The sequence below is a fragment of the Pecten maximus genome, chromosome 19, assembly GCF_902652985.1.
Source record: "Pecten maximus chromosome 19, xPecMax1.1, whole genome shotgun sequence".
Taxonomy (NCBI): domain Eukaryota; kingdom Metazoa; phylum Mollusca; class Bivalvia; order Pectinida; family Pectinidae; genus Pecten; species Pecten maximus.
This window is the reverse complement of record NC_047033.1, coordinates 15,795,269-15,818,947: the sequence shown is the minus strand read 5'-3', so window position 1 is coordinate 15,818,947 and position 23,679 is coordinate 15,795,269. Positions and strand designations below refer to the sequence as shown.

The following is a 23,679-nucleotide window of genomic DNA, read 5'->3' as shown; positions in this document are numbered from 1 at the left end:
CTTGTTTGCATTCTCTATAGATTTATTGTTTATGATTTGTTTAGAGTCGGGCGACAAACATTTAAATTAAATCTGGATGAGGAGATCGATGGATCACACCACACTGTTGTTGGTATGATATTCTTGACGTATCCATGATATCTCCGCCAAGGAGTGGCCATATGGGTCCGGTTGTTCAAAGGGTGATTAAGCTGATCAGAGTTTAACAACGATTTCAAAATCCTTATAAAATCACTTCTGGTAAAACTAACTTGACCAAATTTTCTGAAACTACAACACTGTCAGTCTTTTCCTACCTGCCTATTTTAAAGAATATACATACACAGATTTTGAAGTAAAGGAGAAATGATAATTACACTAACAAGTGATTAAGCTATAATCACCTTTTAAACAACTTGGCCTAGGAGGTACTTTTAAATCTAAAATTCCTGCTGGATTCAACTTGGGTAACCTAGTCACCATTAAAATCCTCCAGCATCTGTGTAACACTGGAGGACCTTAGTATTACTGACCACTTTTCAAGAAGGTCAAAGGTCAGAGTACTATAATAAACGTACACACTTCGTTATCTCGAAGTATGATAACTGGAAGACCCTGCTTAACCCGAAGTAAAAAAGACCCGACAGTAAAGATTTGATTTCAAATATACTCAGTAACCCCAAATATTCGGGATATTTCGATTGTATTTCATGAACAAACTGACACTTTTATTGTTTTTGTTTCAGTTTTGTCCATGTTGACTCTACGGTATCTAACTTTACATTGTATTGAAAAAGTGCGAATATCATGGGTTTTTGTGGTCATTTGAATCTTAAATAACATAAAGTATTCAAAAGTTTGATTATTTCCATACACATATTTTTAGGCAGGCCGGCATTTTGCTTTTTCCTCACTAGCCTTCTAGATTTTGTTTACACCTTTTACCTGTAACATTACTGATGAACTAGTTGATCGCACGCGAAAACAAATCTCTCTCATGATTTGGCTTACAGTAACATAAACTATTCATAAAAATAATCATTTCCATATACCTATATCTTCACTTCCCTCCTGGATGTTCTCATTTTGGACCTCTAACATTATCCTATTAGAAGTACTAGAAGGACGAAACAGTTTTATGATACGGTGTTACTATAGGACTAACACCCTGGTATTGCTATATCTAATTCAGACGCTAGTCACTGTTGGCTAACGATGTTGATATATATGTTAGGCTACAGTGTATGTTTTCGTCAAAAATCCATTAGTTAAACAATGGTTCCTTGATAACAAGTCAAGGGTCCTCAAATTTCAAATAAACAATATAGTGGTTAACCAACGTGTATTTTCCAGCTTGTTTCTATGGAATGTTCAGTATGGGATTGCAGTTTGATGGTATGCACATGTTGGACCGACTGATTCCCAGGTACTGATGGGCGGGGCCAAAAAGGGTCAAATTGACTGAAAATTTTTATTTTCAAGACCTAAGTAACAAAGAGTGATATAGATAGAAGTTCTGAAGGTGCTTTACCAAAATTGTGAATCTGCCTAGGGAAGGAGTAAACTTAACTATAGTATAGTATAATGATATTTTTGAGCATGATTTGTTTGATTATCATTGGAAATAATACAAACATAGAAGTATCAATATGGCTTGGCAGTTTGACGGTTTGTACATTTTGGCCCTGACTGACCCCAGGGGTTGTTTTGCGGGGCCTAAAAAGGTTAAACTGTCTGAAGTATTTCAGAACTCAGGTGATCTTTAAGACCAATTGGTCCTCTTGTTTGGTTTGCGATGTAAACGTGTAAAATTGTCAACCAGGAGTAAGCTATGGAAGCAGTCTGGGAAGGCTATCTAAACTTTCAATGTTCAATGTTTATTCAACTTGAGCCTTACGACGCATAAGATTACGTCATACAATTTACAATACTTAATATGTAAGGCAAATTAACGGAAGTTGGACAGCATTAATATGATTACTTTACACATACAGTAGATCTATTAAAATATATCGATTGTTTAGAGGAACAAGGACGTATCTCCAACATGGAGCGCTTAGAAGTAAAGGGCCGTATCTCAAATTTATCAATTTCTAGATTTTAATAAATTACAACTACGAGATTTTCTTATAGAATTTGTACATTATATCAATTGAAATGGTCTAATTCTGTTAAAATACTGTGTGATTTAAATGAATTAGACAATTTCCATTGATATAAAGAACATATTCTTTAAGAAAAGCTCAGTCGAAAAGCTCAGTTGTAATTTATCAAAATCTAAAAATTGATAAATTTGAGATACGGCCCTTTACTTCTAAGCACGCCATGTTGGAGATACGTCCTTGTTCCTCTAAACAATCGATATGCAATTGCAGATAACTGTAACAGTAACGTTACAGATGTTATGACCAACTTTAAAGTCGTTATGTCACTGAAATTTACTCTTGTATTGTGAAACATCTTATCCCAACCTCTTGTATCATACCCGTCTAAACTACTTTGGATATCAACTGCATTTGATAAAGAAATATTTCTGTTTAAAACAATTCCAGTTTGGAATTTTGCACTGATTAACTGTAATGAACAGAAAGCTCCGGTTAAGTACTAGACCAGAGACTTGACAGGTATGCGAGGTATCAAATGTGTCAGTATTTTCGCGAATATTATCAAATTGTCAGATTTTTATCTTAATAAAGTTATTATCAATATATAATAAGATTTGTTTATTTATTTGTTTATTTGTTTGCTTGACAAAAAGGAACGTTTATAATATTTGGGCTTAGTTCGCGGTATATCTATGTAAACTTTAATGATTTTACAACAATTGCTGAACAAATTATACTAACTTATATTAATTACTCTTGTTGCCTTGGTGTAAGGGTGTGATTAGTCTTATTGGAGAAAGAAACTGGCGACCCCATACCTTTTCACGTCTGATCGGAAAGTTGAAACCCGGCTGCCTAGGTGAAAGGCGAGTGTGTTACCACTGAGCCATCCGACAAATCATGTACTTTGTCTACATGGAAATTATTTTTGTTGTTCAATTGTGAGTTTTTTGTAAAGTAATTAGAGTGACTAACGCTTTAAAGAGTTCATTTATCATTCCAGAGGTGAGCAGAACGTGGACCTGTTCGGAGCTCCTCAGAATTCTTACTTATGTGTCAAGTGGCACAAAGTGACAGACTACTCCTACTATTACTATTTCATGTACAGTAAGTATAACTAATAATCATCTAAATGAATAATGGTATATTATTCATCGCATCATTCATTAAGGACAAATCTAAGCGAACGAGGTCTAGAAGCACCAGATCAACTTTTAAAATGATTTTTGTTATTTACTAAGTTTATACTGGCTCTTCACATAACGAACATGTTTGAGATAAATCCCCCGTGGCCGATATAACAATTTAGGCGTATTGATATTATTATTTTCATACCAAAAGTCAAATTATTAGAAAATTTGATAATATCATCGATTTTACGTTAAGTATTCAACACAGCGAATCAGCGCAATGTTTAAACTCTAATCCTGCTATATATCATAATGAAGATCGCAAAACTTCTGAATCGATTGTTTATCACATTTTAATAGAGGAGGAAATGAATGCCGCATACGTGAGAGTATTTATAGAGGATGCCAGTATCGCCCTATCGTCCGACATCTCCAAATACTGTACTTCCGGTCCGGGGACGGAAGAGTACCACATGATGGTTAAATCAGGTCAGTGTTGATCGAGAGGGTTAAGCTGTTGTCAGTGTAGAGGAACGCTACGTGATTTATTCCATTGCCAGTGCTTACCATTTTATTGCTTTGTTTTTTTCTCCTTTCTTTTATATTACTATTGTTGGCAAGTTTAGTGTCAAATTATATTCTGTTCTAATCGTGTAAATATCGATTGTTTAGAGGAACAAGGACGTATCTCCAACATGGACAAATCTCAATCATAGTTGTTATCAAAATCTAAAAATGGCTAAGTTTGAGATGTATACAGCCCTTTACTTCTAAGCACTCCATGTTGGAGATACGTCCTTGTTCCTCTAAACAATCGATATATCACTTGTTTATCAACTTTTTAAAGAATGTGATCACTTTGATCAAGTTGCTACCCGACTATCATGATTCTTGTATAAGATTCCTGTTTGGCATGTCAAGTTTTTAAGGACTCCTATTGCTTAACCATAACTTTTGGAATTAATATGTTACACAGAATATAAGACCTACGATATCAGTGTATCACAAAACGCTGCCATATCTTATCACTGAAGTCCCGAAATAAATGTTTTAACAATAATGTCATTGCAGGTCATGAGGCGGCCTCTAGACAGTTCGTTCCCTTAGATCTGATGGGGACATTCAACTACACATACACCAGCAGCAGTGGCGCCACCTCGTGTTCATCTGACAGCCAATGGGATGTGTGCACCAATCGTACCACTATGTCTTTTGACTACACAAAATGTGGCACAATTGTGGCATTCACACGTGAGTATAAGACAAAGTTTTCCCCATTCCACCAACATTCCAAACGTTAGCCTATTATGTTATGTTATAGAGTACGACAGAGTTCAATATTTAAAAGAAAAAAACCGAACAGTTTTAGATAAGTTATCATAGGGTATACATAAAAAAGAGAACTCCAATATGTAAATAAAATGTAATCCTACCAATAATCGATGGCATACTGAACAAGCGATCTATTAGCGTGGAGAACCTAGAGAAAAGTGTTCCGGAATAGTGAGCGGTAATACTAATGATGACATCACTCTACGTCATCTTACTATATAAAAAATATTTTCATAGACAAATTATGATTTTAGTTTTTTTTTTATCAAACTTAAGTCCTTAGAGATAATACAATCTGTGTCATAGTTGTGACATTTATTTTTATACGTACATTTCACCCATCATCTTTGATCGATATGTCATTAATGTTAAGCGACGCGAGTGCAACGAGTGCCAAAAAGGTGTATGAAACGAATGTTTTCTTAGCACAGCGCATTTAAGATAACATCTACACTAAATCTTACAACCGTTAAACCAAAACTATTTCTCACGAGGGATATCTTACATTACAATTATAATTTATCGTTCTCGGTTAATAGTGAAAACCCGGACACATACCGCGCCATTTATTCATAATCCACGCTGTAATCAATATCTGATGAATGTTTTTCAGAGGAAGGAATTCTGAACTGTGTCAACTACATAACAGACAGTGCAGTCTCCTACGTGTCTGCCCTCAACACAGGCAGTATCGACAATACCAACTACTTCCGGTTTACCTGCTTTGTGAGCATCAGTCATATGTTTGATATGTATATGGTTTTATATGAGACCCTTTAAACGTCTTCAAAATGCTATATTATTATGCTGCTCTCTTTCACTGACATGTTTAATGATGGCGTAATATCAATATCATTTCTATCACTATTTGTCACCAAAGAACTTTATACTGACACACATGCATTATTTATTTTGTTATGTATTCTTCACATTTTTTGTTTTTGTCTTTGCATATAAAGGCTGTTCAAATGTCAGGTTCTACAACAGAAGTTAGTATGACCGATGGAAGTTGTGCTAAAGGACAATCACCTACAGTAGCTCCTAGTGGCGGTGGAAAAGCAACTCTTACACCAGATGGTACAAATGATTTTATTGAAAGAATGTATTGTTGAAGTCATTTTATCATCAAACCATACACAACCTTACTTATCTATCAATACGGCTGTCTTCCGTTTAAAGAGACAACTTGGTCTAACAAAGTATTGTTTTAGCTCAAAGGATGTTGTCTCCGATGCGTCGGCGGCGTTTTCCCTCTCATGCTAATGGTTTTTAATTGAACAACATCAAAAGAAATAATTATCGAGTGGTTAAAATGTAGATATGAATTGACACCAATATGCTTGCTTTATTTTTCACATTAATGGTGTCTGACAGGGGGTAATCTGGCACAAATTTTCCAGCAACTGTGATATAATCTTCTCGTGGAAATGTTTTTAATCACAACTTTATCACCACCCCAGAGACTGTTTGATATTGAATAGTAAAATATAAACGAACGACTATGATCTCTTACACTTCTTGTTTAATTAACTCGAATCACATAATACACAATACATATATCCAGACGTAAAAATTCGTAATGAATAACTTAATGCCATAAAACTGATATCCAGTGTGGTTAAATTTTAAAAAAAAAATCATGATAAAAATAAATTTGACTTGTCCTTTTAAGAGAGATGAAATGCATATCATACCAGAATTAATTATGTCATTAAATTTTATACGTTTTTATACAAAACAAAGTTTTTATTTGTTTTCATATGGCGTCTGCAGTCCTTTGTCGTAAGTATCGATTCTTATACCCTGTACAGCGCTAGCATAATGCTAATATCCGGAATTACGCATTTCTGTTGGCGGAAGTAATATAGTATGATGCAACACGTTCTGATAGGAACTGCCTTTTGCAATAAAATATTTGCATAATCATGCATGTTATATATATCCAAATTTCTATTTGAATAACTCGTATATATATTTAATGATAATCTTTGGGGGGGGGGGGGGGTCATCACTACGACATCGAAATATCCATATCCTATTTGAAGATCACAATAGTGTTATTGTTAAAATTGGTATATTTCTCGAATAAGTGATTTGGTACCGTAGGTCGTGGGTATGCAGTCTGGACAAGTCACGAGGCAGAATTGTCTTCATTACTTGTGTTTACATATTGCATATTCTATAAATATCGATGACTAAGTTGGGTCAAAGTTTTCCATTTAAGTAGGTTACGACAATAATACAGACACGTGTGTCATTATAAGCTATACATTTAAATGTAACGGAGCGCATGATCAACTAAAATCACTGCATTCGCTAGGAATCGAATCCGGGACCTCTGTCTTACTAGTCTTACAATCAGCCGATCGAGCTAAAAGTGAAGTTCTCTCTAGCCGAGCGGTATACTGCAGTTAGTATAAACCAGTGAACATATCGAGCAAAAAAGTTTTCTCTAGCCGAGCGGTATATTGCAGCTAAGATTTACCAGGGTTGCATATCAATATACGATTGTATTAACCAATATATGATTGTAATAACTAATATATGGTTGTAATGGTCTCGATGTAAGGAACTTGGTGTTGTACATAGAATGTTCCGATTAAATCAGGTTCGATTGGAATGGAACTGATTTTAAGTACCTAATATATTTTTGATAAAACTGGAGGAGTATTGATTTGATTTATTTGAAAAGGTATTGGGGTCAACTGACCGACCTTTGCGTTTTCCCTTGGTTCTCCGGTTTCCTCCAACAGTAAGACCTAATCGCACGCTTCAATCCGGGCAAAACAACCGTGATTGATATATGTTGTTGGCATATCTTGTTTGGCAAATGCTGTAAAATAAAGTTTATTTTTTTATTTATTCGAAATTAAATAAAAACAAACTTATAAGATTTTTAGAAGTATATATGAAATCAAATTTCTGTTATTTTCCTTATAACACAATGTTACTTAATGTACTCTAGGCCCTTGTGATCCTGATCCCTGTCAAAATGGAGGCACGTGCACTTATGCAGGCGTGGTGTACACGTGTACTTGTCCGACAGGTTACGGAGGGACGAACTGTGACCAGATTGGTAAGTATTTTGTTTTTGTTACTGGTTGCTCTTCTAACACACACAAAAAGTTTGAAATACCTAGGGGTATACCATTGTTAATTTAATGAGTTTTATATGTTTACTACCAAGTACAATTTCGTGTGATGTCATGTATACTGTATATACACTTTTGATTTTAAAGGCTCCTGTTTTGGGGGCCGAGGGGTTATTGAATAGAAATCTTGAAAATTATGTACCTTGAAAATAAGGAAAAAATAGTAAATACACTTATCTACTCTTTTATAAAAGTTACAACCCACGAAAAATTTGAAACATCAGTAGCAGCACAAAGTTTACAGTATATACGGCTCTTTCTCCTTGTTGTTATACCCTATGTCCATGTTATACAACTGACAATAATGACATTACGCACCTAATATTCCTGATATAACATCTGTTATTTCCATGTTCTCGTCACGCCCACAACAAATCTAATATTAATTTTGAAAAACAAAAAACGCACGCTAATATTTTTTTCGGCGGTCCGTCTGGAATCACGAGTTATACAGGTATGTATTGGTTTCATTTACTGTTTCTGTACAAGAATTGTTATATCAATTCGCCTTTTATTGTTCATGCATTTAAAATATTGAAGATGTGATTGTGTTTCCCGAAAACATTTTATATCAGGTAAAAGATTGTTCAGTTTTACCAAAATTTAAGGAAAATTGATATGTTGTATTTTAACTTACGCAATCATATTATTAAATTTTTACTTCCCTATGAAGGTTTAATCTAAGTAAAAAAAACTAAACAGGAAGTTTTCAAAATGTCTCGTTTGTTAGAGCTTCGCTCAGAAGGTTATTACAAAATCTGAAAAAAAAATCCGTACAAATCACATGTTTGTGACGAAAATCGATGGACTAAAAAGTGCACGGAATCAAAGTTTCACTACAGTATAAAACGATCTGGCAGCATATTGTCCTCCAAACAATAGCGTTACGATCTGCAAGCATCGCCTGTCAGTTCTATTGAAGCGGTACCAGACGAGGATCTGGTGAACACTGAACACGAATCAGGTAATAATGGCTATGGTTCACACAATTCTAGATAGTTTCTCTTCAACGAAATATATAGAGCAACTACATACACGATGGACGAAGGGTAAATATACAGGATAGTATGCACATATATGGAATTGATTAACACATAATTCTTCAACAATTATTGTTTTCCTTCAAAAAGCAATTTGGTTAAACTGTGTTAAACTTGTTATTGACACAATCATGCAATTAACCAGGGTTCCATGGACTCATATTCGATAAAAAGAATATGATTTCAATGGAAATGCTATGAATGTCAGGTTGAAGGTTTAGCTTTGAACAGGAAAAAAATATTATATTATATCATTCTCTAAAATGGCATTTTCTGCCGACGTCATGTCATTGTCTCGGTATTTAAAATCATCCGATCGAAATGTGTCGTACAATAAATCCAATCTTTTATTCACACCAACGAAATATAGAAGATGCAGGTTTCACAGGCTTTTAGGAGTAATATGTTTTATATTCATTTAAGCACATTGTAAAGCAATGTTCGGGAGGATAGACGTTTTGGTTTGAAAAATAAGAACACTGTACTTTGTTTTGTTTTCTACTCAGGCACGTAAATAGACGTTTCAGGTCGTACTGTGTATTACAGGGTTGCAAAAAAGCAATGATTTATGCTGATCCTAAGCGTTTACAACACGTCGTTTAAAAATGTTGTCGAAGACTTTTAAGAAAACTTGGTAATATATCTGTACATAGCACTAATAAACATAGAGTCGAGAATAACGCATTAAGCGACATCGTCTTCGATGGTTTTTGTTTGTTTGTTTGTTTGTTTGTTTGTTTGTTTGTTGTTGTTTTTTTTAGGAATTATCACTTCAAATTCTTATATGGACTAAAAAGCCGTAAAATGCGAGTTTTACCGTTATCATTTAGTATACAATGTAACTATCTATAAATTCGTACCTAGAGGTGGGAATCTTTTGTAAGTTTTATGAAAAAGTTAACACAATTCCCTATATTCATCCTCGTAGCTGTTCCTGTATTTCAACCATGTCATATTCAATCAGACCGCCCCGCTTTGACTGTGTATCGCCGCCCCATGTAGTAGGTGCCATTTAATATTTTCAGCATGCATCTGATATAAAGATTATTGGTATTCGATAGACCATTCAAGCAGCTCCACAGAATCACTTTATACTGGACTCTCGTATGGTATTGATTTGAATAGAGTCACTGCAACAGACACAATAGAATATAGATTGGATGGCGGAACTACAATACCTCGCTCGGGATGAAAGTGTAACTGAAAAATTGATGTTAACATTTCCGCACAGTAAATAAACAGGAGTACAGTTACCAATATGGTGATATCATGGGGTGTAGCTATTTGTTTGATGAATGGTACAGATTAGCTTCCCGTGTATTACACCTTAATATTTATAGAATTATCAAATACACGTCGGGTGAATACATCGCGCTGTAATTAACAATTTATTTCTACACGTCTAACTACTATTAAGTACAAAATTCACCTCTATGTATTATATTTACATTGGATATGATTCTACTATTCAAATCAATTGGGGGAGAGTCTAGTATACACACCAATATGATATTATCTCCTCTCTTCAAGTTTATTATAGAAATATCTAAGTAATGATGATGTATCTAAAGTCAAAGGTGATCTCTCCCAACTTGTTAATAACATTTAAATTTTTGTTCTCTTTGATCATTTCTACACCCTTCCAAACTCCTCCCTTAATTCCATGAATGAGGCTTCATCCATTTCAGATTGTATGCGATGGAAGATAATCACAATACCTTTGTGTTTGGTAAATTAAGAATAATATACCTTCTTTTTCAGTTCCCAGATTGCCGTCCTATTCCATTGGCTATATAATATCATTTTTTGAGACATTTATTTATAGATCCGTGTACTTTGTCATCTCCGTGCCAAAACGGTGCCACGTGTAACAATCCGTCATCAAACGTGTACACATGCACGTGCCCGACCGGTTATAGCGGAACCGACTGTGAAAACACTTGTGAGTACATTTTTGTATATACCGATGACCTACCAGTAAAATGAAGGAAATGGCTTGTTTTCTCCCTCTTTGTGATCTTGAAGGAAATATATATGTTTTCTAATTAATCATAATGGGCCCTCGACGAATTAATTATCGGCCGAGGGGGATCGTTTTCACAACATAACGATATTTATTGTTGTTTATACCCACTATATTTGTGTAACTGTTCCATGTCTATATGTGGTCGTATGCAATTTACCTGTGTCTTGATAAAGGGGCAGATTGCCTCGAAAATTCGACAATTTACTTGTCTGTACTGTAGTTATAACTACCTGACAATTATATATAGATATATATATAGAAACTGACAACATACTTAACAATGTACGTAACAATGTACAGATTATATTGTACGTGTGTTTCTGTGATACCAATAGTCTTTATCACTCTCTCTGTAGAATTCTAAAACGTGCGGACACATTTCAGGCCTCCACCACAAAGATTTCGATAGTTCTGAATGTGATTATTTGGCATGACTAATGAATTTTTCGGGTCAATTCGAACGTATTTTTCATTGTTTCTCTTTGTTCTTTCTTATAATAATTGTGTTATTTTACAACACTGTAACAACTTGAAGGCTGTATTGCAAGTGTGAGACCAATAGTTTTTACTGTCTTCTCTATGGGCCCAGTATAAGCAATATTTCTTGAGAAAATTGCTTAACTTGAAATTCTCCATAGGAAAGCATTACAGAATGTTCCTTGCTTGCGTGTGTTCCTTTTAGTTCCAATTATTATTTCCTACAGAAAATTTTAAGTTAAAGCATTTCCTAATAGCTAAATCATTGTTTCCACCGGAGCAAAAACTCTGAACTTTTTGCTTTAGAGACATTTTAAGAATATCAAATTTTGCTTCCAACATTACAATTTTAAATATCTTATATTTACAGGTTTTTTAAATATATATATTTCCAATCAATTTTGACCTAGATTTACAAGTCATGAGTTGTCAATGAGAGAAAAGACGTTTACTCTAATGAAACACATAATCTCTGTGTTTATCTATATTCTATTCGTACTTGCCCCTCGTTGAATTTTTGAGTTAGAATTACGTTTTCGATTAAACGCCATGATTCTCTTTTTATTATCAACTACCATTGCGATCCTTGCTTAATGACTCTGGTTTTGAATTATCGAGCCATAAAGGTAATTACTAAGTAAGACAGCATAAACATGGGCCAATATTAACACATATTTGCATTTTTATTTACATTTGTAAGTACCATGTGACCTTGGGACACCCTGTCAGAACAGTGGGACCTGCCAGCCAGTAGGGTTTAATTACACGTGTGGATGTGCGACCGGATACAGCGGAACAAATTGTGAACTGTCAGGTAAAAATGTGTAGGAGTTGAATAATGAAATATAACGATTATTAAGACGGTTCTTTACTGATGATGAAAATATCCAAACCATTTGTATTGCAGCCAGAACAACAGATTTTAATGCCTCTTTATTGTAGACCCGTGTATTCTAACGTCACCATGTCAGAACGGCGCCACGTGCATCAACCCTTCGTCCGGAACCTACACGTGCACATGCGTAAATGGATATAGCGGAACCAACTGTGACAACAAATGTAAGATTAAAAACAAAGTTTAATGTATATTTCATGTTCCCCCATATATCATATATATATAATTCAAATAACTATATGGCAAATCGAATGCTTAAATGTTCTCATTGCTGGATTTTTCATAATTTTGTAACATTGAAGCAAAATGAAACGCATAATGACAGTATGCATGTATTTAAACAATGAACTGTCTTGATATCATATATATAATGTTATCAAAAATTATGTCAAGATAGCTCAAGATTGGCCATAGGGTGTCTTAAAATGATTTTTTTTCTATGTACAAGTAAAATAAAAGAATATATAAATGTGTATGTATGATTCTTATTATGGAACAGCAGTGTTGACGTTAATCTCTCTCCGACTCCATGCTAAAGGTCATGACGAAAAATTGGGCACGCGATGGGTGTCATTTACAGTCCTATAAATCACACTTCCTTGTGAATCGTTGATATCTTGATGTAGCTGTTTCATTTATTTTCTATCCTACAGTACCGTGTATAATCGATCTCCCGTGTCAAAATGGCGGAACATGTCAGCCGTCTGGATTTACCTACACATGCGCATGCGTATCAGGATACAGTGACACCAATTGTACTTATAAAGGTAACGTTTTATTTTCAAACTGAATTTTGAAAAAAAACTTTTTATATCATCTTTCAGTGATTAGTTATAATATGCAACACATCTCTGTAAACGTCCTATGCATTTATGTTTGGAACTATTGGCTTATATCTTATTCAAAAGATTCCTGCATCGTCGACGCTCCTTGTCAGAATGGAGCGACATGCGCAAACCCATCTTCTGGTACATACACGTGTTCATGTGCTTCTGGATACAGTGGTGGAGACTGCGAAAGTGAAAGTAAGTATAACAACACCATTGATGAAAGATCTGTAACAAAAAGAAATAAGAAACTGTATGATTTCTATCTTAGCATCGTTTAATAACCTAAATAAACTAATGTTGATGGAGACGGATGAGGAGAGAAAGTGTACTCAGAAAATGCTCTTAATATATCATATACACTATTGTGGAAAAGCAATTCAAAGAGAAAATGTCACAACATACAATGGATGTTTAACTGTCTAACTTGTTACTGTGTTAATCCATTCGGTCATCTATATTTGATTACCTGAACTTAATTGTTTTAAGTACCGTGTGCACTGTCAAATCCTTGTCAAAATGGAGGAACATGCCAACCTTCTGGTCTAACATATACCTGCGCATGCGCAAGCGGATACAGCGATACAAATTGTACTTGGGAGGGTAAGTATATTTAATTGCATATAACACAGGTTAATACTAAAGTTGATTTCAATTCTTTAAGGGGGGGGGGGTAACTGTGATAACAATACTAGGATACGACACAACAAGAATAATCATATCAGTAAAAATTAATGTACTAAAACATATTGTTTTCTCTCCAAATTAATTATGGTATGGAATTGATTTCAAAGCTAATGCAACTTGAATCAATTATGTAGTCCCCCACCATGATGATACATTCAAGTACTCAGGACAAAGCTGCTGTATGCTGGCTCTACTGCATAAACTCCTTAGTTGCATTGAGTGTTAACATCTTGTGTGTCTTTTATAAAGTCATTAGAGATAGCAGGTAGTAGATACTGTTGGTGGACTTTTCAGTCCCCGAGGTTTAACATGTATTAAACCTTCTTTTCAAATGCAATGATATCAATTATGATTGAATTATGGCTGTTTTGTATCCCCAATCAAGAATACAATATTTCTTTTGACCTATTTCGGGTGAATCGGTCGCCTTCCATGTTAACCACTTGAGGTCCTTAGAATCACTGACATCCTTGTCATACGTCTACGTCAGTTTGGAAATGATGGAGAAATGGGATACGCTCGTTTAAACTTTACAAAAATGTCAAGGTTATGTTAACCCATAACAGTCCAAATTTTTGCTATTCATTGTTGTGGAGTTGTACGTCAAGATATTTACTTCACATTCAAGGGAGACAATAGGAAGAAGGAAGTTTATTAGAGAGTAAAGAACAGATAACTTCCCGAATTTAGCCGGCGCTTAAGATAGATCATACAGGGGGACAGCAGGTACAATTATTGCGGGAGAGTGTCGAGAGTAGGGTTCGATGTAGTCGGTGAAGACTACCAGTCATTACGAGGTACAAAGATTGCTTCAACAAACTTTGTAAACTAAAGGACGTCAAGCTTTACATACCTGTTGATGAAACCGTCCAACCCGTAGAACAGTAAGTTCGTCCTTTACTATCCCGTTTGAGGATAGGTTTTGAGAACTTGCACAGGGGCAAGGAACATTTTCGATGATATAGTTGTCCATGGTAGCATAAGGAGGAGCATGACATAAATCTGGAAGGCTTGTTTAGGCTACATGATAAGGCTAAAATCCTAAACGCGGACAAGGCAGGTTCAACCTACACGAACTGGAGGTCATGGGACATTAGTTGTCATTTAAAGGGATCAGTCCAGATGATAGGAAAAGTATCTGCTGTGAAGAATGCCAGGAAGCCAGAGTCAGTCAGTTAAGTCAGAAGCTTCCTAGGCCTTGTCAATTTCTTGGTTCCAGAAGAATTATTCCTGTATCGTTAAGAGAAGGAGTATTGGCTGCAAAAAAAAACGGTTCTTACAAACACGTTGTGGCCAGGGATTGGCCGAGTTGTAGCAAAAATACTGCAAAACTAAGAGATTGCTTCCGCAACCTGAACAGGTAAAAAAGAACCGAGCTACCAAGTGGACCGCTATCTTCATGATAATTCCTGTTTGTAGTAGAAGACTGTTACAGTAGGTATATGGAAGTTGAATTATTGCACAGCACGTCTGACAACATTGTCAAAAGGCTTAAGAATATTCTAAACACATAGTATCCCAATTTTAAATCACAACAGATGATGGAGCACAGTTCGTCAGTGATCAGTTCTTGTTGAGTATTTTAGAAGGCAAAATCGTTCCTTAGTGAGGAGACTGAAGTTTGCGCTAGTGAAAAGAAAGACTGGAGTGAGGCGTTGTCAGATTATCTTATAATGTACAGGACAACGCCACTTACCGGTGTGAGTCCGGGGAAATTAGGGACAATCTACCATGACTGGGAGAGGATCCAGTCGAAGACTTTGAGTTCAGAAAAAACATTTTGGAAAAAAGGCAATCGCAAAAGATTATGCGGATACTCAGCGTTGATCAGACTCTACTACTGAAACAGACCGCAACGCTTGAGTCTGAACTATATCGCTGGTTCAGTAAAAATGGTAACAGTTCAACTGTGGAAAAATACAGTGATCGCTATAGAAGGATTTCATCACAAGAAGTTTGAAGGAGAACAATCATATCTTGAATGCGAACGACATCTTGAACACGAACCACAACTTAAATGTGAGCCTGAATCTATTCAGTGTGAACTTTAACCGGGATATGAACGTCATATCCGTAGAGTGAGACAACTATACACTCTACCTAAAGCTTGTTTTAAAAGGTGCTAATAACTTCTGTTTCATTTGTACAATTCTTTACAGAACAATCACGAAGGGAATGAGGAATAAAACACAGAATTGTATAAAACTTTAATGATTATATTCAAAATAACTTGTCAATATCATTCAATTAGCGTTATCATTAATATTCTATCAATATATGTGTAAAACCAAGTATTTTCTCCGAATATGATTTTTTCTTACACGGAGCTGAAATGCGCAGATAATTTAAACGCCGAACACTAACGCGATACTTCCCGGATTCGAATAGACTTTACATTTCAGTCCCTAGATGCCGTGCTTTTTTATCTCATTGATTGTGATTTAAAAACATGACATTTGTGAGGCATATATTTATAGATCCGTGTACTTTGATCTCGCCGTGCCAAAATGGTGCCACTTGCAACAATCCGTCATCTAACATGTACACATGCACGTGCCCCACTGGTTATAGCGGAACCGACTGTGAAAACACTTGTGAGTATATACTTACCTTTCCTTAATTAAATCAATTCTAATACGGATGGCTTACCTTACTCACCATTGTCTCAGAACAATGTCGTCAATGTCTATTTGTTATTTACGTTATGTAGTTCACTAGAAGCTACAGACTGCATTGTACGTATGTTTCCAAGATCCCTAAATCATTTAACATTTGTTTAGGAGACATCTGTTGAATACTACGTATCATTCTTTCACTATTGCAATTTTAACATTTTATGATTACGTAATACAGCGAGACTTTACGATTTATTTCGACCTACACTTGCATAACGCTTCAGTAAACATTATTTAAAGGAGGGTGTCAATTTGGGCCCTCTGGTGGTTATCTCCGATAAGTTTCATTTATTGCATATAAATACCTTGAGGTTAGGAGTTCATGATATGACATAAAAAAAAGAGGTCAGGACAGAGGCCATTTCGAGCTATGAGGGGTAAAGTGGGGTAAATTTCACAATGGACTCAATTTCGACGAAACTTAATATTGCTAGAATCATTCTTCATAATTATGATGCATTAATATGTATTAAAATAAAGTCATAAAACTAAACTTGTGGTATACCTGCATGTATATCAACCTTCAACATTGTGCAGTGCAATGTAATCAAGTCATGTTGGCATTGCCCCAAAGGTTCATCTTGATTTATATTGTTATACCACAAATAAAAACACTGTCAATTGCAATCAACAAAAGTCAAACGGGATAGTTAATCAATATGATTTAAACATGTTTAACTTTGTGTTAAGTACCATGTGACCTTGGGACACCCTGTCAGAACGGTGGGACCTGTCAGCCAGTAGGGTTTAATTACACGTGTGGATGTGCGACCGGATACAGCGGGACAAATTGTGAATTGTCAGGTAAAAGTAGGCGATAAAATCAAAAGAAAACGGGTTTAAAGATTATTCTTTTATTAGTTGAAATTGATTAACTAACAAATACTGGTTTTTTAATCAGAACATCAACGACATATAATACCTTTATTGCAGACCCGTGTATTCTAACCTCACCATGTCAGAACGGCGCCACGTGCATCAACCCTTCGTCTGGAACTTACACGTGCACATGCGTAAATGGCTATAGTGGAACAGACTGTGACAACAAACGTAGGAGTTATTTAATTGATGTTTTTTTTTACTTAAGCCAAAGACACCAAGTCATTTCACTGTTGGGCTGAGAGAGTAATATAAAAAAAACTTGAATACCTTTACATATGACAATAAAAGATTTGTAAATGGTTTAATTTTTTACCGTTTAATATTGTGTGTTATATACATGTACATACCTCTGTACCTGTGAAGCAACATAAGATATCAAATCCTATTAATTAAGCATTGAAATGCCACGATATTATGTGTATAAGAACTATAAATTACATGGTAACGTAATTAATTTTTTTTATATTGGCATTACCTATGTATTTTGTTATCCAACGTTGAATTTAGAATTTGATTATTTAAAATGAAAGAAAATACATATTACCAGCCATCTGATTCTTTATATGGAGCAGTCCTTGTGATTGTCGACTATCGTCGACGACATGGTAAAATCCTGATGTCTATTTAGGCACGCGTTTACTATAATCTAAAGTCCTTTAAATCACCTCTCGTCGATACCGTGCAATTGTCACACAAATGTAAACATGCATCATTAAAGCACGTTGTTTTTTATCGTACAGTACCTTGTATAATCGATCTTCCTTGTCAAAATGGTGGTACATGCCAGCCTTCAGGATTCACTTACACATGCGCATGCGCATCAGGATATAGTGATACCAACTGTACTTATAAAGGTAACGTGATCTTATCAAAATCAAATTAAAGAAAAAATACACTTATTTACTGATAAAGGTTACCTTTTGAAATACCAAATCTTATATATCTATATGAAAAGTTGTTCTTGAATCCGGTTTCAATGACGATTTCAATATGTTGTAATATCTCTGCAGTTGAGGTATACTTGACTATTGCATCTGTTTTTCAAACATAAATCATTGACCTCTCATTTCCCGACTTTTTAAAAATAGATTCCTGTATCGTCGACGCTCCTTGTCAGAACGGAGCGACATGCGCAAACCCATCTTCCGGTACATACACGTGTTCATGTGCTTCAGGCTACAGTGGAGGAGACTGCGAAAGTGAACGTTAGCATTATCAATAATACTCTGATCGTTGTCGACAAATAGTCTTAAAATCAGCCGTAATAACGATTTATAATTCATCATAAGCTACATAAAGTAATGCTTGCCCGGTGAAGACGGATGAATAGATAAAGTTTATTGGGAGTATTTTCTCAAAATATAATTCAACAAAATTTTGGAAAACAAATGACATGTTTTACTGTCTTATTTATTACTAAGTTGATTTATTTGATCATCATTATCTAACTTTGTCAACTTAATTGCTTTAGTACCGTGTGCACTATCAAATCCTTGTCAAAATGGAGGAACATGCCAACCTGCCGGTCTGACATATACCTGCGCATGCGCAAGCGGATACAGCGATACAAATTGCACTTGGTCAGGTGATGTATATTTAATTGCTTCTGATGTTAAAGTTATTTCATTGTGAAGGAAACTATTGTTTTCGCAATAAAGTTTAAAGGATATACAAATTAAGTAACAATATGTTAAAATAATAGAGATACCAATAACGTAACAAATGAAAGGCTTGTACGAAAGACACTTGTAACAGGATTTACTTGGTACACCTTGGTCTACTTCGGGCGTCAACTACTTTAGTTAAGGCTATTCCGTCTTGTGATTACGTATGTGTATAAATAACAATCACTGTCAATGCTTCCAAATGGCGACGCATGCTCCAAGTCTAGTTGCTATAGTCGGACCAAGTAGTTGAGCCAATTCGACTAGACATGCGCATTGTAACTTCTTGTTTCTCTACATATGCGCATTACATGTAACCAAAGTGAGTTCGCTTCTTCAATAGTTAGATTATAATAACTATAGTAGACGCTTAAGAAGACCACTATCACCAGCGCAAGCGAAATCAGCACGCGCTGTGTGAAAGCGAGTGAGCCTAGAATGTGCTTTAATAATCAGTCAATCTGTACCGGCATTCACTACTCAAGTGTTTCCCTGGTAGGTAAGTGTATGTATTGTATATCAGTGATACTCTTAATGGTATATGTTATTTGTCGAAATGGTTCAATAATTTTCATTTTTCAGATTTGTGTTTGTATATATAAAACGTCGAGCGAAATCAATAAATAATGTCTACCGGTCATCTCCTTTGAAACCTTGTAATACACACAACTTATTAGCACCATTCAAAACTAATTGAAAGTTAGATACAGTTGAGCCAGAATGAATTAAGAGGATACAACACGGTCAGGAAATAATGAAGCGATTGTCATGAAAATTGACACCAGTGATCTTTGCGCAACCAGTTACTTTATTGCAAAAAGCTACTGCCTTTGCATGGTAATTATCTCGAAACCTCGACTTTTTGAGAAAAAAAAGGTCATTTCACACCAATATGGATTGAAAATACCACCATTTCTAGTATATGTTTAGTGGTTACTAAGAGAATTTTTAATCAGATTAGAAGCTTTAACTACTCGTAAGAATTGTATTTTGTGGAGCATTTCTATTTCACCACAATATTGAGATTTGAATATTAATTGCAAAAAGAAATAATTTTGTCATAAATGAAATCACATAATCTTGTTTAGAGTGATAGATTTTGACAAATATTATATGATGGAAGAAAAAACATGACCTTACCATGGAAATAAAAATAATGCAACACATTCATGTGTATGTATGTTTGTTTGTTTTTTGTTGTTTTATTTTCTTTCTGTTTTGTTTTTGTTTTGTTTTTGTTTGTTTTTTGTTTTGTTTTTTGTTGTTGTTGTTGTTTTGGTTGCGCTCACGGGGAGGACTCTTTTAAAAACGTGTGTGTCATTTAATTTCTCAGAAGATAACATTTTACCAGTGCACAGCTGTCTCGTTCTTCTAGTACTCGTTGGTGATGCTAGACACCCGAAGTCTTGATCTTAGAAGTCGACCAAAACACTCGCAATAGCTAGACAAAAATGTCAAGATCTTATATGGGAGATAAAAAAGACCCATAATTCAATAAATTTAACAAATTTCACAATTGCATTCAAAAGAATGTGGAGTGCAAATATGTATTATGAGCCTTGTCATCATTGAAATGATTAAAACGTGACAAGCTGTCGACCATCAACCTTGGGGACTGAAAAACTCACCAGCGTTGTCTACCATCTGGCATTCTTAACGAATTATACAGAAGACACACTAGATATCATCATCTTTCAAAACAAAACAAAATGTTAGATGCAATAGAGCCAAAATTAATTAAACTGCATCGTGCAGCTGTTTTGTCCTTCTATGACTTGTCAGTGATGTTAGGGGCATCATACAGCTGTTTCGTCCTGCTAGGACTCGTCAGTGATGTTAGGGGCATCATACAGCTGTTTTGTCCTTCTAGGACTTGTCAGTGATGCTAGGGAAATCATACAGCTGTTTCGTTCTTCTAGGACTTGTCAGTGATGCTAGGGACATCCATCCTTCTAGGTCTCGTCAGTGATGTTTGGGACATCTTACACCTGTTTCGTCCTTCCAGGACTTGTCAGTAATGTTAGGAGCATCATGCAGCTGTTTTGTCCTTCTAGGACTTGTCAGTGATGTTAGGGGCATCATACAGCTGTTTCGTCCTTCTAGGACTTGTCTGTGATGCTAGGGAAATCATACAGCTGTTTCGTTCTTCTAGGACTTGTCAGTGATGTTAGGGAAATCATACAGTTGTTTCGTTCTTCTAGGACTTGTCAGTGATGCTAGGGACATCCATCCTTCTAGGTCTCGTCAGTGATGTTTGGGACATCTTACACCTGTTTCGTCCTTCCAGGACTTGTCAGTAATGTTAGGAGCATCATACAGATGTTTCGTCCTTCTAGGACTCGTCAATGATGCTAAGAACATCAAATGCTGCTCGTAAGAGCATAGAGCAAAGCAGAAAAGTCAAAATCAAGAAATGTTGGAATTTGGATTGGGAGGTGCAGAAGACCCGCAGTTCAGTACAATTCATATATTTGAAATATTGGATTTCGAAAGATAGTTACGTACATATATATTTTCTGAACCGTGTCACTACGAATTTTATAAGGATGTGTTTATAGTAATATAAAGGATCAAACCTAAATGTCTAATTTGATAACGAAACATTCTGAAGGACAGTTCAGGAAGCATTTGACTTGCTATTTAGAGTATGTCTAAGGCAACAATGGACAAATAAGGCAGTTCATTACACACGGTCTGATTATCTCCGTTTTCAGATCCATGCACATTGACGACACCTTGTGCAAACAGCGGTACATGCACTAACACAGCCAGTGGTGTTTATTCTTGCAGCTGTGGTTCTGGCTACTATGGAAACGACTGCCAAAATACAGGTAAGAAAAACAAAAATAAACATTTGCATTCGGACATCAACATCAAACGAAGTATGTAAAAGTAGTTTCAATACATGATTTTCAAAAAAAAAACATTACAGAATAAAAAAAACCCGCAGTATTGTTGAATCCATGTAAATGTATGTGTGTTTTAGCAAACCCGTTTTAATATTGGTAAAATGACATACACATAATATGCAACAAGCTAGTCATGTATGAAATACAGTTAAATTATTGTTTCCGTAGAAAGTAGAAACTGAAACGTTATAACACGAAATGAAATTGATTTTTGTTTTAGAATTTGTTTTTGGTTTTAAATAAAAAATGTGTTTATTTCTTTAGATCCTTGTATACTGTCAAGTCCGTGTATGAACGGCGCTACCTGTTCTAACCCATCATCCGGAAGTTATTCTTGCACATGCTCTAACGGATACAGTGGAAGGACATGCGATACTGAAAGTAAGGTTTTATCTTCTCGTTGTTTTCAATTTATTTCTAAATATATGTAAATATATGTAAATATATGTAAATAAGTAATTCAAACAGTGTGGACAATGAGGCTTGTTAAATTTTCGAGGCAATCCGCCTCTTTATCAAAACACAAAAAATACAAATACAATCACATAATATATATAAGAAGTACTGGAAATACAATAAAATACAATAAGAATAATGTTTTATATACTTCTTATATATAATATATATAAGAAGTACTGGAAATACAATAAAATACAATAAGAATAATGTTTTATATACTTCTTATATATATTATGTGATTGTATTTGTTTTTTTGTGTTTTGATAAAGGGGCGGATTGCCTCGAAAATTTAACAAGCCTCATTGTCCACACTGTTTGAATTACTTCTTTGCCCCATATAATCATTACAAGTAATTCGTATCCTCCATACATTTATCTGAGGATCCAGTGTTATCTGGATTAAACTGTTTATATTACTTCTTTGACCCATAAATATATGTCAATATATACTCATCAATGCATTTACCGATGATAGGTGTTTCGTTTATTCCATTTTTCTTTTAAAGTACCGTGTGTTCTGACGAATCCATGTGAGAATGGTGGTAGTTGTCAGACAAGCGGCTCGTCGTACCAATGCACATGCACTACCGGATATAGCGGTGACAACTGTACCTATTCCAGTATGTATGTCAAAATTTAGTGTGGTGTTTCATTCAAGTGATTTTTTCCCGCAGGACTCCTGTAATGCTTAAATTGAAATCAGTTCCTAAATTATCCCAGCATTAATATACCAAGACAGCTCTAATTTCACGAATTATGAGTATTAATTTTCTCTTGGTTTGATTCTTAAGAACATTCTACATTCGCTTTCTTTCTATCACCTAGTTACTGCGGATGCACCGTAAATAGTCATTAGTTCCATACTAGTTCACAGCATTTGAAGCTGCTTTTACTTCCGGTTTTAACAATCGTTGTCCTGACGATGGTTGATAATTTACGAAAAAGCAAATATAGGTATAGTAAATATGACCTCATTTTGGATGATTATTTCTCAATGAAAGAAAGTAATCGCATGAATATGCATTAATTCTTTAACCTCGTAAGACGATTTTCAACTGCCTTAATCAATGGAAGATGGAAGAGTCTATTGCAGTTATGTAAGGTCGAACGAAGTCAAACGATCACTGTTCTTATCTATAGATCCATGTCAGATCAGTTCTCCATGTCGAAATGGCGCCTCGTGCAGTAATCCATCATCCGGGTCTTATAGCTGTTCGTGTGTGATCGGCTATTATGGGACGAACTGTGAAAATAAACGTAAGTACATAGCAAAGATACATCACACGGGAGGGGGGATGTAAACATATTTGCTGCCATGATAAAATTCAATAGAAATTTCTAGGTATAGGTATTTGTTTAATTTGAAAGCTTTCTAGTTTAGTAATTGAAATACCATACCTACAAAATGATTTAGAATATAAGTTGATTTATCAATATTCA

At 35.1% G+C, this 23,679-nt stretch overlaps 1 protein-coding gene across 3 annotated transcripts in view; it reads left to right on the top strand.

Moving 5' to 3' along the window:
* The window catches only part of LOC117318164 (neurogenic locus notch homolog protein 2-like), a 51,518-nt gene that overhangs the window by 17,778 nt on the left and 10,061 nt on the right, over positions 1 to 23,679 (top strand). For 2 of the 3 annotated variants that reach the window (XM_033873183.1, XM_033873181.1), the window contains exons 3-25: positions 3,088 to 3,191; positions 3,575 to 3,703; positions 4,286 to 4,465; positions 5,160 to 5,272; positions 5,506 to 5,623; positions 6,320 to 6,328; positions 7,512 to 7,622; positions 10,564 to 10,680; positions 11,942 to 12,055; positions 12,184 to 12,300; positions 12,790 to 12,903; positions 13,045 to 13,161; positions 13,453 to 13,566; positions 16,128 to 16,244; positions 17,016 to 17,129; positions 17,259 to 17,375; positions 17,948 to 18,061; positions 18,296 to 18,412; positions 18,679 to 18,792; positions 21,586 to 21,702; positions 22,045 to 22,161; positions 22,746 to 22,859; positions 23,380 to 23,496. In XM_033873183.1, coding sequence (XP_033729074.1) covers positions 3,088 to 3,191; positions 3,575 to 3,703; positions 4,286 to 4,465; positions 5,160 to 5,272; positions 5,506 to 5,623; positions 6,320 to 6,328; positions 7,512 to 7,622; positions 10,564 to 10,680; positions 11,942 to 12,055; positions 12,184 to 12,300; positions 12,790 to 12,903; positions 13,045 to 13,161; positions 13,453 to 13,566; positions 16,128 to 16,244; positions 17,016 to 17,129; positions 17,259 to 17,375; positions 17,948 to 18,061; positions 18,296 to 18,412; positions 18,679 to 18,792; positions 21,586 to 21,702; positions 22,045 to 22,161; positions 22,746 to 22,859; positions 23,380 to 23,496 — 2,615 coding nt within the window. The remainder of the gene's footprint in view (positions 1 to 3,087; positions 3,192 to 3,574; positions 3,704 to 4,285; positions 4,466 to 5,159; positions 5,273 to 5,505; positions 5,624 to 6,319; positions 6,329 to 7,511; positions 7,623 to 10,563; positions 10,681 to 11,941; positions 12,056 to 12,183; positions 12,301 to 12,789; positions 12,904 to 13,044; positions 13,162 to 13,452; positions 13,567 to 16,127; positions 16,245 to 17,015; positions 17,130 to 17,258; positions 17,376 to 17,947; positions 18,062 to 18,295; positions 18,413 to 18,678; positions 18,793 to 21,585; positions 21,703 to 22,044; positions 22,162 to 22,745; positions 22,860 to 23,379; positions 23,497 to 23,679) is intronic. The other variant, XM_033873184.1, reaches the window with a different exon arrangement.